Source organism: Vicugna pacos, chromosome 11 (assembly GCF_048564905.1).
Source record: "Vicugna pacos chromosome 11, VicPac4, whole genome shotgun sequence".
In the NCBI taxonomy this organism is placed as follows: domain Eukaryota; kingdom Metazoa; phylum Chordata; class Mammalia; order Artiodactyla; family Camelidae; genus Vicugna; species Vicugna pacos.
The window spans coordinates 53,345,189-53,363,277 of record NC_132997.1 but is presented as its reverse complement, the minus strand read 5'-3'; the positions used below and the strand labels follow the sequence as shown (position 1 = coordinate 53,363,277).

At 31.8% G+C, this 18,089-nt stretch overlaps 1 protein-coding gene and 1 pseudogene across 6 annotated transcripts in view; one reads left to right on the top strand and one right to left on the bottom strand.

Annotated features, from left to right (window-relative positions):
* HERC4 (HECT and RLD domain containing E3 ubiquitin protein ligase 4) overlaps positions 1 to 18,089 on the bottom strand; it is a 142,951-nt gene that overhangs the window by 84,322 nt on the left and 40,540 nt on the right. For all 6 annotated transcript variants that reach the window (XR_012077394.1, XR_012077395.1, XM_006212920.4 and 3 more), the window contains exons 4-8: positions 17,436 to 17,512; positions 14,177 to 14,398; positions 12,983 to 13,074; positions 5,024 to 5,154; positions 206 to 366 (exon numbers count right to left, since the gene is read on the bottom strand). Coding sequence is in view for 4 of the 6 variants with exons in the window: in XM_006212920.4 (XP_006212982.1) it covers positions 206 to 366; positions 5,024 to 5,154; positions 12,983 to 13,074; positions 14,177 to 14,398; positions 17,436 to 17,512 (683 nt within the window). In the remaining 2 variants the exon portion in view is untranslated. The remainder of the gene's footprint in view (positions 1 to 205; positions 367 to 5,023; positions 5,155 to 12,982; positions 13,075 to 14,176; positions 14,399 to 17,435; positions 17,513 to 18,089) is intronic.
* Positions 4,471 to 4,955, top strand: LOC107034414 (large ribosomal subunit protein eL21-like; annotated as a pseudogene).

Genomic DNA, 18,089 nt, shown 5'->3' with positions numbered 1-18,089 from the left:
ATTTATCCTGCGTTTCCTTATGCATGTATAAGCAAACACAAACAAACTAAGCAACCACAAACGGTGTTTCATTACTTGCTATTTTCACTGAACAATGCAGCTTGAAATTCTTTCATTTTAAACACAGAAAAGTTTATCTCTTAAGAGCTATGTTTTAACAGTAACTTTAATGTTTGTAGCAAAGATTTAACATAAAAGAACTTACCAAAATCTGGAGGACATTGCGCATTATATGGAAACCAATTTCCTTTCACAGTGAAAGGACTTTTTCTGTTGCTTGTTGAGCCAGTTCCTAGTTGTCCATTACCACCAAGTCCAAAAGAATAAATTCGTCCTGATGAAGGAACAAAAGCAGAAGTGTGCTGCCTAGAGTAAAATGATAGAAAATCTCAGACTTAAGGTTACTTTTAATTTACATTTAGAAAAGCATAGCAAATATTACCTATATAATTTTTGTCTTCAAAAAGAAATAATACCATTACAATTCTAAAATTTTCTGTACACATTGTTTATAATAGCCTTCCTCTGTACTGAATGAATTCTGTATCGCACAGGCAGATTGTATAAGCATGGTCTAGAAAATTCCCAAGATCAAGCTTTAAAAGGCCCAGAGCTATACTGGAATAGACAGACGATTACAATAGACGATTCAGCTCTAGAAGTAGCATCTAGCTGTCCAATCAAGTTCTCCACCCACTTCCCTCTCTGTCAGGTTCTGGGCATCACTCAAACGTTTTAGGATAAGAACTGAGTATATAAAAATGCATGATAAAACAATATTTCCTTTCTAAAGGAAAGGTGAAAGACAAGAGTCTGCCACCTGCAGATCTACTTAAAGATAATTCCAGAGAGTGGTCAGATAAAAGGAAAATGGTACTACTTGGAAAAATGAAGAGGGAAAAAAAGGTAGTAAATGTATGTAGATGTATTTCTAAAGGTATACTGACTATATAAAACAATGTTCTTGTGGCGTTTAAAAATATATACAGAATGAAAAGTTGGGAAAGGTAAATGGAGGTCTTACAACTCCTGGAGGAAGGGAATAAGTATTAATATAAGTTAAAGATTAATGTTGTTATTTCTAGAGTAACAATTTTAAGTTTCCAAATTTCCAAAGGATTAGAGGGAATAAAACTGACTTAAAAAATTATCAATCTAAAGAAAGGCAAAAAAGAAAAGGAAGAAAATGAAAACAGGTAGTAGCACAAACAGTACAAAACAGAATGGCAGGTTTAAACCCAAATATACTAGTAACTATAAAAAAACAAAACAAAAGGGACATAATGGTCCATTTAAAAGACAGAGATTGAAATTATATATCTAAAAATAAATAAGTAAAAATATATTTAAAGCAGGTGTACCACTAGTCACATCAAATAAAACAGACTTTAAGGAAATACGAAATGTTACTAGAGATCTAGAGGATCACCATCACAATGACAAAGGGTTTAATTCACCAAAAAGAGATGAAATTTAAATTTTATGCACTTAAGCACACAGCTTCAAAAGTAAAAACTGACACACAGAGTTACCATGTTATTAGGTTCAAATATCCAGTTTTCAAAAAGAAAAAAATCACAAGGAATGCTAAGAAATTGGAAAGTATGGCCCACTCAGGGAAAAAAAAAACTAACTGGGAATGCAAATACAGCCACTCTGCAAGGCAGTTTAGTGGTTTCTTACAAAACTAAACATTCCGTTACCATAAATTTCAGCAACTGTGCTCCGTATTATATATTCAAAGGAGTTAAAAACTAGTGTCCACACAAAAACTTGCACATAGATGTTATAAGCAGCTTTATTCATAACTGTCAAACCCTGGAAGCAACCAAGATGTCCAGCAGGTGAATGCATAAACAAACTGGTACATCCAGAGAAAGCAGTATTATTCAGTGCTAAAAAGAAATTAGCAATCAAGCCATGAAAAATCATGTAGGAACCATAAATGAATATCACCAAGTGAAAGAAGACAATCTGAGAAGGCTATACATTATGTGATTCCAACTATATGACATTCTGGAAAAGGTAAAGCTTTGAGAGTAAAAATCAGTGATTGCAAAGGGTTGGTGGGGGGATGGACAGGGGAACACAGGGGATTTTTAGGGCAGTGAAATTACTCTATGATAGTATAATGGTGGGTATAAATCATTATACATTTGTCCAAACCCACAGAATGAACCCTCACGTTTACTACATTACACCTGTAATGATTTTTCAATGTATAGATAAAAGAAATTTTTACATGTTGAGTGAGATACAGGGAAGTCATTCTGGCTTACACATAAGTTAACTTGAGTTTTCAGCTAACTCAAACAGCCTGTTTGTGACTTTTCAAACATACACTGTTCACATGACTTAATTGTTAAACAAAAGGGCACACTGACCACAAGTAAAGAAATGTTCATGTTAAAAATAAAGATTAAATGCCTCCCTCCTGGGATGCCAATGGTGGTGTATCTTTCATGATAAAATTCTCTTCCCAGGTGCCAAGGCCATATGAACTCACAGTGTAAATTGCTGATCTGTTTTTTTTTTTTTTCTTGAAATCCTGAAGGAATGTATGTATCCCTGACTTGTTTAATGTTTAACCTGACTTGTTTAATCTGATAAGATACAAAACTATGCTGAAAACCATGCTTCTCTGGAGCAATTCCTCAGAGTTATATGAAAGGCTGTCTTCTGGTTAAAATGAAAGGACACTAGACAGTAACTTGAAACTATATGAAAAACTAAAGATCTCTGTAAAGGTAAATACATGGGTGGGTATAAAAGGTAATATTATTGTAACTTTGTTTTGTTTTCTCTAACTTTTGTTTTCTATAGAATTCAAGAGACTAAAGCATTAAATTATTAATTTATGTTTTTGGACACACAATATATACAAAAGTTATCTTGTGACACTAATAACTGAAAGGGGGTAGGTACAGAGCTGTATAGGAACAGTTTTTGTATGTTATTGAAGTTAACATGGTCTAAATTTGAGTTAAGAGTGTTGTAACTTTAGGATAGTAAATGTAATCCCCACGGTAACCACAAAAATAAAAATCACTAAAGAACATACCGAAAAGGAAATGAGAAGGAAACTAAAACATTTCACTGCAAAAAAATAAACACGAAAGAAGACAGTAATGCAAGAAATCAGGAACAGAAAAGTGTAAGGCATACAGAAAGCAAATACATAAAAGATATACAATGAAACCTACAAAACATTACTAAAGAAATTAAAGAAGACATAAATAAATGGAAAGACATCCCACGTTTATAGACGAAAGACTTAATATTGTTCAGATGTCAATACTTCCAAAAGTGATCTACAGATGCAATGTAATCCCTATTAAATCATGGAACTGCAAATTAAAAGCCATGATTAAGTAACACAATATATCAAAGAGATTAGCAAAAATTTTTAAGTCTAATAATACCAAACGGTGACAAGGATACAGGAATTCTTATGTAATACTGATGGTAAGGTATACTGGAATAATCATTCTGGTAAATAGGGTGACATTAACCTGCAAAATTCTAGTTAAGCATACTCTATGACCCAGAAAGTCCATTCCAGGTATACATTTTAGAAATATTAAAGTTTACATATATAATATAATAAATGTTCAGAGTAACATTATTTATTATTGCCAAAAAATAGAAATACTCAAGTGCCCACCTGTAATAGAATGAGTAAATAACTATATACACATATAATTGAGTAAAACACAACAATAAAAACTAATGAAGAATCATAGTTATACACATATGGATAATCAATCATACAGCATGATGTCAAAAAAAAAAAAAGTCACCAAATGCTACCTACAGTGTAATTCTTTGTATTTGAATTAACTATTGGAAAACTAAGCTATATTATGAAGATACATACTAGATGGAAAAAAATTAAGCTAAGTGGTCAAAATTGAGTTAATCAACCAACGGATATTTTGCTTCTGAGTCCATCAAAATTTAATCCACCAAAGGTGAAGCATAATTTCAAAGCTCTGACTCTTGTATTTACTCCCAAGAACTGGGAATCATGAGATCAGTATTCCAAATTCAGCTTTCACCACTAACTAATCTTTTGTGTTAAGTAATTAATTGGTCAATTTCTCTATTCTTTAGAAAGAAAAAAAGGTAGAAAAGCAAAGGAAAAAAATGATCTATAGTTTCCCTTCATGTCTGATGTTATATACAGTAAATTATATTTATTTAGTGCTAATATACAGTATTGCATTTACATTTTTTATTGAAGCAGTACTGCATTTACATTATTAATATCTTGCCTCAGATAAATTTGTTTCAAAGAAAGGAAGGTAAAATAATCAATATAAAAGATGCTTCTCCTGTTCCAATGATCCCTTAGCAGCAAATTAGGCATTTAGGAGAGAATGTTTTTTATTTTAGATTATTAGATTCATAATTCATTAGAAAAATCCCAACTTTCAGCTGGAACTACTATGTTCCAGTAATCTGCAAAAAATGACCAATACAAAGAGAAAGAGTACAGATACCCCTATAACTTCTCTAGGCTTTTTAGAAAACATTAAGTTGTTCCTTTAGCCACATTCATGCAAATCTTTAAGAAACATGATACTGTAGACACAAGGGAGTAGTCACTGTTCAAAAAGGAATACCCCACAAATGTTACCATGACAAACTGAAGGGTCTACAATGTTACCCTGCATACTACTGGCACTGTAGTAAACAAATAAATTAAGGGCAAGATTTCTTCTTGCAAAGAAAATTAATGTACATATTGAGCATATTAAGCACTCTTAAGAGCCAAGATAATCTTCCTGAAGATTGAAGGAAAATGACCAGGAAAAAAAAAGGAAGCCAAAGAGAAAGGTACTCAAGTTCAAATGAAGTACCAGCTTGTTCCACTGAGAGAAGCACACTTTGTAAGAAGCAACGGAAAGGAGCCTGAGCCACTGGAAGCCATTCTCTATGGATTTATGGCATAGCAGGTATTTAAAAAACCCTAAATAATCATATTATAGAGATCAAAATACTCTTCTACATAACAGCTTACCTTCCACAAGCAATCTGAGTGACAATGCTTCCCATAAGTTCAAAAACTTTCCTTGGGTTTATTTCATGACTGGTAGAGTTATGACCCAACTGACCATACCCTCCAGCTCCAAAAGTAAACACTCCACCTTCCTAAAAAAAAGATAAAACCCTTTGTTATTTGAAGGCCTGATAAAAGAAAATAAACTTCAGGAAAATAAGTTAAATCTTTTAATACAGAGTCAAATTTTCTCTTCTATTGTCTTCACAATTTAACAGATGATAGCTGACTTTTCAAGGTAAAATGTCTTAAACCCAAGAGTCCCAGGTTGATGACTAATTATTTTCACATATTCAAAAGTATTTAGTTATGTTCTCATCACTGCAAGATATTTAGTTGAAGTTATAATTAAATAGATAGTAATAATTATTTTTTGCATTCCCCTTTACTATCGTTACATCCTTGTTGAGTACCAAGTACAACTATAAAATTTCATAAAACCTAAAAATGGTATATTCACTTTCAGTTTTCAAAGTAGCTCTGCAAAAAGACAGTGCACAACTACAGCTATTCTTAGTATATAGTTACAATATAGACGGTCTTCAAGATATTACAAAAATACATAAGTTGATTAAAGATTATGTTCTTAAAAAGTAATTCCTGATTACTACAAGCATGATTGGTATTTTTCAATTCAACTGCTTTTCTTCATAGTTACAGCTATGTATACAAATATATGCTGTTAAATGATGAAGGTAGGAAATAAGTACTTATACAGATTGCTATGTAAGAAAATTGATTTTTCTGTTTAAAATTTTGTCATGGGAGATTTCAAACAAATGAACAAAACTAAAGACATATACCTATATACACACACACACATGCATACATATATATAAAATGTGATTATATATACGTAACTATCACTCAGTTTCAAGAACTGGCAACAGTTTGATATTTTTTGAAGTATTTTAAAGCAAAAAAATGGTACTGGAGTACTTTAAAGCAAACTGCGGTCATTAAGTCACTTCATTTATAAACGTGTATGTATCTTTTTTTATTTTTTTATTTTTTTAAATTTGTATTTTTTTATGAGTTATGATGTGTATGTATCTTTAATGGCATCTATTTCTAACAGATAAAAATAAGTAACACAATACTATTATCATAGTTACAAAAAACATTACTTCCCTTTTTTTGATAGAAAGGACAAAAGTATCCATTTTTATTTCTTTTTTTTTCTAGTTTTGGCCTTATTCACTTGTACATATTCATTATTCACCGTACATATTTAAAGTGTACATGACTTGACATACATATAATCTGTGAAATGATTACCACTGTCAAGTTAACTAACACATTTATCACCTCAGATTTCTTTCTTTTTTTAGTTGAGAATGCTTCAGACCTAGTATCTATATATTTCAAGTATAGAATACAGTACTGTTAAACATGGTCATCATGCTGTACATTAGATCTTCAGAACTTAGTCATCTTTTAACAGAAGTTTTTATCTCATTTTCCTGCACCCCTAGATCATGGCAACTGCCATTCTACTCTTTGTTTTTATGAATTTGACTTTCTATTTTCTTTTTTTCCTTCATTTATTTTGTTTCACAATTTCATATGTGATACCATACAGTATCTGTCTTCGGCTTATTTCACTTAGCATAATGTTCTCCTGGGTCATTTATGTTGTCACAAACAGAAAGATTTTCCCTTTTTTATGGCTGAATAACATTCCGTCTGTGTATGCATGTACACATCACATTTCCCTATCCACCTGTCTAAAATGGACACTGAGGTTGTTTAAATATCTTGGCTATTATGAATAATGCTGCAATAAACATGGGAGTACAGTTATTATTTTGAGATTCTGTTTTCATTTCCTTCAGATATACACTCAAAAGTGGGATTGCTGGGACATGTAGTTCTATTTGCAACTTTTTGAAGAATCTCTATACTGTTTCCCACCCACCAGCAGTGTACAGAGTCCCCCTTTTCTCCATATCCTTGTTAATATTTGCCTTTTATAAAAATTTTTAAAAAAAAATCTCGAGACAAATAAAAATGGAAACACATTACAAAACTTACGAGATGCAGCAGAAGCAGCTCTAAGAGGGAAGTTTATAGCAATAAACACTTCCATTAAGGGAAAAAAAAAATTCTTAACAGCCTAACGTTACACCTCAAGAAACTAGGGAAAACTGCAAACTAAGCCCAAAGTTAGCAGAAAGAAGGAGATTAAAAAGCTTAGAGCAGAAATAAATGAAGCAGAGACTTGGAAAACTTTAGAAGAAAATAACACAACAAAGAACTGTTTTTCTGAAAATATGTATTTTTTAACAGACAGATCTTTAGACTATGAAAAAAAAGATAGGTTCACTTCTGTGCTATCTAGTCTGTTTGATTGGTACATGTGTCTGTTTTTATGCCAGTATCATACTGCTTTAATTACTGTAACTTTGTAATATAATTTACAATCAAAAAAAGTGATGCCTCCACTTTTTCTTTCTCAAGATTATTCTGCCTATTCTGGGTCTTCTGTGATTCTATACAAATTGTAAGGTTGTTCTATTTCTGTGGAAAATGCCATTGGAATTTGGATAAGGATGGCATTGACTCTGTAGGTCACTTTGAGTAGTATAGACATTTTAACTATATTAATTCTTCTATTCTAAGAACAAGAGATATCTTACCACTTACTTCCGTCTTCTTCAATTTCTTTCACTGATACAGTTTTCAGTGTATAGGTCTTTCATCTGTTTTAGTGTACCTTTATTCCTGAGTATTTTATTGTTTTTGATGCTATTATAAACGAGACTGCTTCTTAATTTCTCTTCCAGAGAGTCTGTTTCTACCGTATAAAAATGCAACTTATTCTTGTATGTTAATTTTATATCCTGTAACTTCACTTCATTTGTTTACTGGTTCTAATGGATTTTTCATGGAGTCTTTAGGGTTTTCTATATATATCAGGTCATCTGCAAACAAGAGACAATTTTACTTTTTCCTTTCTAATTTGGATACTTTGTTTTTTCCCTTACCTAATTGCCCTGGCTAGAATTTCCAGTACTACCTTGAATACAAGTGGTGAGAGTAATAAGTATCCTGTCTTGTTCCTGATCTTAGAAGAAAACCTTTCAACTTTTCACCATTAAGTATTGTGTTAGTAGTGGGCTTGCCATAGATGACCTTTATTATGTTGAGGTATGTTCCCTCTAAACTCATGTTGTTGAGAGTTTTTATCATGAAAGGATGTTGAATTTTGTCAAATGCTTTTCCTGCAACTATTGTGCTGATCATACAATTTTTATCCTTCATTCTGTTAATATGGTGTTGTACACTGACTGATCTGCGAATGCTGAGCCAACCTTGCATCCTGGGGATAAGTCCCACTTGGTCATTGGATATATAATCATTTAAACGTCTGCTGAATTTAGTTTGCTAGTATTGAGGAGTTTTGTATTTATATTTATGAGGGATACTGGCTTATAATTTTCTTTCCTTGCAGTGTTTTTGGTATCAGGATAATGCTGGCCTCATAAAATAAGTTTAGAAATGTTCCCTCCACTTCTGTTTTTCATAGGAGTTTAATATGGACTGGTGTTAATTATTTTTTTCTCTGGTGGGAGATTTTTGATTACTTATTCAGTCTGCTTACTCTATCAAGGTATGTTCAGATTTTCTGCTTTTTTATGATTCAGTTTCAGTAGTTTGTATGCTTCTAGGAATATATCTGTTTCACCTAGGTTATTTGATAAAATTTGTTGGTAAGTAACTGTTGACAACAGTCTCTTACGAACCTTGTATTTCAGCAGTATCAGTTGTAATGTCTCCATTTCCTGAGTTTTTTTTTCTTAGTCTAGCTAAACATCTGTCCATTAAAAAAAAAAATCTTTTCAGAAAAACAGTTCTTAGTTGTGTTATTTTCTTCTAAAATTTTCCTAGTCTCTTATTTCATTTATTTCTGTTCTAAACTTTGTAATCTCCTTCTTTCTGCTGTGGGCTTAGTTTGCTGTTTTCCCTAGTTTCCTGAGGTACAAAGTTAGGCTGTTAGTTTTTCTCCCTTAATGAAGTGTTTATTGCTATAAAGTTCCCTCTTAGAGCTGCTTCTGCTGCATACAGTAAGTTTTGTTATGTTGTTTCCATTTTCCTTTGTCTCAAGACATTTTTTAATTTTCCTTTTATTTCTTCTTTGACTTAATGATTGTTCTGGAGTGTACTTTTTAATTTCCATGTATTTGTGAATTTTCCAGCTTTCTTCCTGTTAATGAGTCCTGGTTTCATACTACTGTGGTTAGAAAACATATTTGTTATGATTTCAATTGTCTTATATTCATTAAGACTTTATTTGATGATCTCTTCTGCAGAATGTTCCACTGTGTGCTTAAAAGGAATGTGTATTCTGCTACTGGCAGATAAAATTTTATGTATATGTCTTCTAGGTCCATTTGATATAAAGTGTACTTCGAGTCAAATATTTCCTTACTGATTTTCCATGTGGATAATCTATTCTTTGTTGAAAGTAAGGTATTTAAGTCCCCTACTATTATTACTGTGTTGCTACTTCTGTCTTCAGATCTGTTCATATTTGCTTAATATTTCTTAATATTTGCTGTGTTGGAAAAATATATAGGTACAATTGTTAAACCCTCTCAATGAGCTGACTTCTTTAATATTCATTTCTTTAATATTATTTAATATAGAGGTCATGTTTAAACTTTCCTGATTATTTTATTATATCATGTCAGAAAGTACATGTCTGATTGGTGATGTTAAAAATAAGTGGGTCAATGTGTTTCAGCCGCATCTATTTCCATTAAGGTTAATGTTGATCTTTGCTTAGATCCATTATTTCATTACGGAGTAGAAATTAAATGGAGATAATATGGAGATAGATTTTCTAATCTTATTATTTCTTCCAGATTCATTAGCTGAAATCCTTCCATAGGGCACTTAACTGATCAACTATTAAGTTACTCTAAAATACAATTTGCAAATAAGAGGCAGGTGAAATGCTTCTTCCTCATTTGCTGATTTTTAGAAAAATGAGTTGTCCTAGCAACCTAGAAAGATAAGCAATGAAGTTTGCTTTGTATTGATTTGGGTAAAAGGAGTATCATTATGAAATCACAGACTTTTATATACTTGGTATATTTCCATTTATTTCAGACATTATTTGTTAACCACTGAAAGCTCCTTCAAGTTGTCCTTCTTACATGATCTTATAGTACTCTTTGCTTTTCTGTAACACAACATGCCCAAAACATATTTTCATACTTTTTTTTTTTTTTGCCCCAGATGTGGAATCAGTCTTCTCCAAGAAGCCCTGGTTCCTTTTAGTACAGAGTATACAACAATCAAGAGATGCTCATTGCTTCCAGATTGCACACGTTTAGTTACTTCTAGGAACTTTTAATTTAATTCCTACCATTTTATATCTGTTTTCTCTTAAGACGGAAAGCATAGCTTCTAATGACAGTAAAATAAGTACTTATTTGCTCTATCCTACTCCATAAGCAATATGCTGAAAATAACACAATCAATTTTACTAGTAACAATAAGACTACAGAACGCAGTTTAAGATCTCTTTCTGAATTCGGTTTATTTTTAGGCTATTTCCCATTAGTGAGATACAATAAAATATTGTATTTTAAAATGACTAAAAGAATTCTTTTCTCCATAGTGCTGCTACCTATCTTTTTGTTTTTAATTTTTAAGAATTACTTTAATATACAAGTTTTTAATTGTGTATAACAGTTTCTACGTTCCAAAGTCAAAACTATAAGGTAAGGTTCATTTGGTCTAGATACTAATTCTTTATAAATATAAACAACATGTAATATGTTTATATTTAACCTCTTCTTATACAAAAGGCAACTATTCTGTATCTTATTCTTTTTTACAACATATCCCAAAGATCATTCCACAACATAAAACACAGATCTTCCTCATTCTGTTCTACAGGTCATGGTACTCCACACAGTGGAGTTCCCAGTTTGTTTAACCAGGCTGCTACTGATGGGCATTTGGATTTTTTCTGTTCTTTTGTTATTAAAATACTACCACAATAAATGGCTTTGTGTATACATAATTTCTTATCTTTTGGATAGATTCTTAAAATTGCTAACGGATTGATAAGTCAAAAGGTGCATGTATATGTGATTTGCAGAGTGAATTGTAAAAAAAAACTTGAAAAAATTGATTTTTATAAAAAATTTTGACACAGTAGTGTCCTCATATCAATTAACATGCATATTTTTCCATTTATTCTGCTTTTAAAAGTTTGTTCTAAAATTTTTCCTCATATAATTTTTCTAATGTTTGTTTTGCACAGGGAAACTGCTTCATAAAGCAATCCTAATCTATTTGCAAGAAATTCTTCCAGAAAAGCAAAAGACATTGAGACAGAACCATATTCTAACTTACACCAAGGGAAAATAAAATATTTTACTTTTGAAATATTTAGAACTATCCGATTTTTGTTAAAAATTACATACATCAAAAATGCCAGTGAACAAGTATCACCAGCTACTGTTTTGAGAGAGGAAGACAGAAGGCTAACAGAATCAGCATTTTAGAAAAAACTTAATAAAGAGTTAGAAATCCTGGGAAAATAAGATGAGTGGTTATCTGAAAGACTGCATTTGAAATCATTAACATGTGAGTCTAGCACAAAGTTAGTCCTAAGGAATGATATTATACAAAATATTTTTCACCATTATATTCAACACAACCTTATTTCTTCTGAATACCAATGACAAAAGAGAATGACTAAAATTTTTAACTTGCCAACATGATTTTTTTTGTTGCTAAGTTACTCCATTTTGTTTCTTTTTTTTTAATTGAAGTATACTCAGTTTACAATGTTGTGTCAATATCTGGTGTACAGCATGTTTCAATCATACATATGCATACATATACTCACTGTCATATTCTTTTTAATTATAGGTTACTACAATATATTGAATATAGTGCCCTGTGTTATGAGGCCAACATGATTTAATAAGACTTTGGTGATTGCATTTGTAATCTGAATGATAAAAATCAATAAAATATGATAATAAGGTTGGCAGGTACAGTAAAACTTCCTTACACAAAGGGAAGTAACAAAATTAATGAAAATTTAAAATATTATGACCAATTACAAAAGTTAAAGTATCTTCAGTACACTATATTTGATGAGGATGAGAATAATTCTTATTCTAAAATTCCCAATGTGGGAGTAAGTGTGTAGAATTTTATAAATCTGATCAGAAGTCAATTTTTTCTTGGCAATTTTATCTACTATGCAGATAAAAGAAGTAAAAACATTAATTTTTAATTTAGCCAGTAACTTCCCAGTTCATTTATATTAACATGACTATAATAAGTAACTTTGCTGGTGATGGTTAATTTAATGTTTTTATTTTCATCTTACTTCTAATTGCTAGAGACACAGTGCTAATACTGAATTGGTACATACTCAAGAAAGTGAGAGGTCAGAGTTGGAACAAAACTGTGATGCAAGCTCATTATAACTGCTTGCATAATACTTGGCCTATGCATAATAGAGGGATTTAGTCTCCTCTATTACCTGCCATATTTATAAGCCACATGGGAGCTAAATTAAAATTAGGCAAAGTTATGCAATTTAAACAGGATTGATACACAAAGCGCAGCAAGCCTAACAAACTAAAAACGAATTATTTAATTCAAAGTATTATTTAAGCAGTATTTCACATGAAGCTGAAAAACTCAGTAATATATATTAACATCACATTTCATAGTAAATCACTTCACATTTCATAACATGAAACAAAGTTGAAAATTGAGGCAAACTGTTTTTGAGAATAGATAATCTGTCCATTTTTTCAAGATAATTCACTTTTTGGACATCAATAACATCCAAGTTTCAATGTAAATATCATGAAAACATTCACTAACCATAAAATAACTACAATGAGTAATAATAAAGAAGTTTTATGAGTACAATACCTTGGTTAGTGCAGCAGTATGATCTTCTCCACAACAAATATAAACTATTTTCTGAGTTCTTAGTGACTTTAGTAAATTAGGAACATACCTATCTGAAAATTTCAACAAGAGACATTAACAGTATTTTTAAAATTAAAACCCTTCCAAAATGCTTCTCTACAGCCTCCCAAACTCAGTAGACAGTGATGACTACATAATTTTTAACTACAATTCAATTATTTTGTAGTACAAGCCTACTAATTTGGGTTCCCAGGCCTTTCTATTCATGCTACTGTGATAAAGGAGGGATTCTGAAGGATTAATTTAAGTGTTAAACTGCCCAAATGCCAATCTGCACAGGACTCAGCAATCAAGGGATTTCAAAGCTATTTGACTGATTCCAATATATATACACATCATTCTTTACATTTACTTCATGATAATTAAGCTCACTGGATCCTACTTTTAGCAGCTTGAAAATTAGTTTCTGCTATTTTGTAGCAAAAAGGAGATACAATATTCTAACCTGATATATTTTCCTTATGCAGAACAAAATAATTTTAAATTCTTTGAGTTATTATTTGCTTATCATTACCAGCTGTTACTAGATCAACAACTGAGTTTTGTCTGTTTAAGTCATTACAATTATGTTGAACTTCAAGAAATTAGTTTCTGTATTTCAAATATTAGCATTTAACCTAATGTAGTTATGAAAAATCAGATTCCAAGATCCCAACTTGTTTTAAGTAGTTATAATTTTTTAAAATTCAAAAGGCTTATTTTCAAGACTCCAGCATCACTGTTAACAGTGATTAATTTAATGACTCAGATTTAAATATTTCCTTAAAAAACAAAAACAGATGAACACTTTAAATTACTTTACAGCATAATTTTACAGCTTCTTTCTGCCAATGGTGGCTGATAATGTGGTACCAATTTGAAATAATGTTTTTCAACTTTCTTTTAATAAACATCCAACAATAAAGATGTTTGTCCAGATACACTTTCTGTATTTTTTTATAATAAAATTTTTGGCCTTTCCATAATCTCCTAAAAATATTACTATCAAATGGAATTTTTTAATTAACCTATCATCCCATTTTCACATCAGGGAAGATCAGGGTACATTTCTCTCTGACACTAAGACTCACTGTTCCATCTCAAAAGATCATCTCTTTTTAAAAGTATATTTATCTATAAATAATGAGAACATACCGTTTTCATCATTAAGACCTAGTTGACCAAATTTGTTGCGTCCCCATCCAAAGATGGCTCCAGAAAGGGTAAGTACGAAACTATGGGCGCCTCCTGCTGCAACTTGCATGAAAGGGATTCCAAGTAAAGACTTAATCAGCTGTGGTGACGCTTGCTTTTTACAGTCAATGCCTAAACCCAACTGGCCATATTTATTCTGTCCCCAACAGAAGACTTCACTAGCTGTAAAAGAAAAATCATAAAATTAACTATTTTTCTCACACATACAAAATTTCATTTGAAGATCATCAGCTCGGGGGTATTATTCTCAGATGAAAATAACATGTACTCTTATTAAATTTATTTCTTATATGGAAACATAATACTACCTAGAATATTCTGTATTAGTAGACTTTTAGTTTGACTCACTTAACTGATTTACTGATGAGTAAGTCACATAACTGGAGGTAATCTCATTTCCTGATGCTCCTTAAGAAAGGACTGTTTCTTTTTAATATTCCTCATGTCTCATTTTTATTCTATGATTTCTCCCAAGAGACAATGATCCAAGCTCAAGGCTTCAGTTATCAATTATATGCTGATCACATTAAAAATATAGCTCTAGCCCAGATCTTTTCTCTGAGCAATAAACTCATGTATCCAATTGTTTATCTGACATTTATACTTGGATACTTCAGAGGCATCTCCAGCGCAGCATGCCTTCAACTCAATTCATAACCCCCATCCTATCTCCCATACCTGCACCTCTTCCTAGTGTCCCCCATTTTCAGTAAATGACATCTTAACTGATTCAGCAACACACGTCATAAGCCACAGACATAAGGAGTCGTCCTTCATACTCATCTCCTCTCTTACACACAGATTGTTATCAATCTATCTTCTATCACCAAGTTATATAGTTTTCTTTCTATAGAAAAATATGGCAAATAGATCCACTCCTCACCATTTCACCTGGTTCCTATAATAGTTCTCCCTACTTGCCACATTTGCACCCCTACTGGAACCATTTTTGCAACTTTAGACATCTTTTTACTTATTTTTCTTAATTAAATAGCACTAAACTAATAACTGACACATTGTAACTGATTTTTTAAAAATTCATACTATAAAATAGACAACTCTTAAAAGTTTCCCTCCAAATTAGACCCCTGGTTCCTCTCCCAAGAGACAACCACTTTTACCAACTGCTTCCAGAATACTCTAGGCACATACTAGCAGACTTCTGTATATACACAAAGATATAAAAATGTAGATTTGACAAATGGCAGACACCATAATAATGGTCTGGATAAAGTTTCAAATTAACTGTTCTATAAATTTCGTATGTCTGTGTGTTTGTTTTATAATCTCAAATGAGTTGACCAAAAAATGTAGATTTGATAATGTTGCTCATCTGAAAAAAAGTATGTTAGTGCATTCTCACTGCTCTTGGGATACACAGTTTTAACAAGGCTTATAAGGCTCTGTATGATCTACCTATGTTTCTGAGCTCATTTCATATGAGTCTCTCCCCTCACTCACTGTACTCTAGCCATACACACCTTCCTTTACATTCTCCAATGCCCATTCTCACATACTTGCTGTTTCCTCTGCCTCAAAGTTACCCTCATCTTTGTCTTCTTGTAGGAAGCCTTCCCTGATCTCCCAGATTAAGTTCAGTCTCCCCATTATAGGATCTAAACTATCCTAACTTTTTTCTTTACAGTCCTTTCTCACAATATGTGATTATGTTGTTATTTGTGTGTCTGTACCAAAAAGGCTAGTAGTGTACTGTGTACCATCATTTACTGTACACCCTAATATGCCCAGTTCATGCTGAGTGATCCAAAAAAAAATTCCACTGAATAAATACGATACTGTTAAAACATGAAGCTGAATAAGGCAAAAGAATACCTTTAAGTATGGTAGAAAACTGTCCTCATTAGTAAAACCTTTGGGTTTAAATTTATCTTGGATTTACCTACCAAAGCATCAGAAGAGGAGGAGGCAAAGTAAAAACAAAGAATACAAGGATGCCAGCCTCATCCCCCTACTTCATTCCTTAGATGGAATAAATCCAAATTCCTTTATATGGCATATAAGGCCCTTTGTAACAAATCTTTTACTTCACCCTCAACTAAAGATGAGTATGTCTCCCGTGCTCTCACAATACCCACAAAAAACTATACACCAGTACTCAAATACACAAAATACTTCCCTAATTCTACACTTTTACTAGTGTTATTACCTTAGCCAATCCTCAACATTTCCCCTAGCTACTTCACAACATGCCTCCAATTATCTTTCAAGACTTGCATTAGATGCCAATCCCTTCCTTACTGTTATCAGTCCTACTGAATGAAACTAATTACAATTTTTTCCTTATTCCCATAGCATTTTACTTTTTACCTTGACCAAAAGTAGTATGTATTTTTTTTTTCACCTCAAGTGTATTATTTGTGTATCTGCCTCTTCCACTAGATGGCATGGTTCCTAAAACTGTTTCTCAACTTATTTGTATTTTTCCCCACAGCTCTAGTAGCGTTTTATTCTTAGTGGGCCTCACTGGACATTTAATAAATTAAAAGTATTAAAAATGATAATGAAGCCACTGGAACTTCTTTTCAATGATAAAAAACAAATAATATGCAGGTTCCTTACTAACTCGTTATAATCCTTAGCTAGCATATGAAAAAGTTAAATAAATAAGCAAACAAAGGTAACAGGATGCTTAGACGACTTCTGTATTTCTATTCATATAAAGTTTATCTATGAGATCAAATTAAATTAGGCAAGTTATAAACTTCCCCAGCTATGGCAGAATAGTGTTTAGCAGACTAAAGAACACTCAGACACCAAAATAAATTTCATGTTTATATACTAGCAATAAACAATTTGAAAAGGACACCATGCAGAATAACAAAAAATATCAAATATCTAGGGAAAAATCTAATAAAATTTGTGTAAGACCTCTCCACAGAAAATAAAATGCTACTGAGAAAAATTAAAAGGAAAGTATAATAAAGAGGGCTATTGAAAGACTCAATATTGTAAAAATTTTCCTCAAATTGACTTGAGAGACAAAGCAATCCCAATCAAAATCCCAATAATCTGAGTATCTGTGAAAACTGACAAGCTAATTCTAAAACGTATATGGAAATGAAAAGGATCAAGAAGAACCAAAACAATCTTTTAAGAACAAAGTTGGAGGAATTTCTGCTGAATTAAAGTATCAAGTAATAAAGCTGAAAAAGGGAAAGAAAATAAAAACAATGCTTACCTTTAGAAAGTGCAAGTGAATGATAGTAACCACAAGCAACCTGTACTATCTGGATATCTGACAAACTTTTAATATTTCTAGAAAAATAAGAAGAGAGATCAGGATTAGTTAATTCCATTTAATAAACGGATCCCTGAATGCTATTTATTTACAGTATTTACTGACTATCTATTATGTGCAAGTAGTTTCCTTACCAGCAAGCAGTTCCTTACTAGCATGATGTAGCAGTTTATGCTGTTTTTTTTCATACAAGCCCAATTTACCAAAAATTTATGCTAAAATCAATAAACAAAATCTAGATATGAAAAAAAAATCAACAGATGTGATGAGAAAACACTTTTGAGAGGACAGTATTTCAGCACAGTAAACTACATTCACACCTCAGTGCCTTCATAATGCATGTTTTATTATCAAAATTTAAAAAATCTTTAGCTTAAAATGTGTGAAACTTGGCAATATATTTGTAAAACAAATGCACATGATCTAACTTGTCTAAAAAGGATGTTTGGCCTAGTTACGTGTATGTTCTCCTCTATTGGGTTCCTTAAGAATCAACAGGGATTCCTATCATCTAGTGCTCAGAATTCACAAATTATGAAACTTACTCCCTTTGGACTACCCTTTTGCTTTACATGTAAATCAGTGATATTCAAC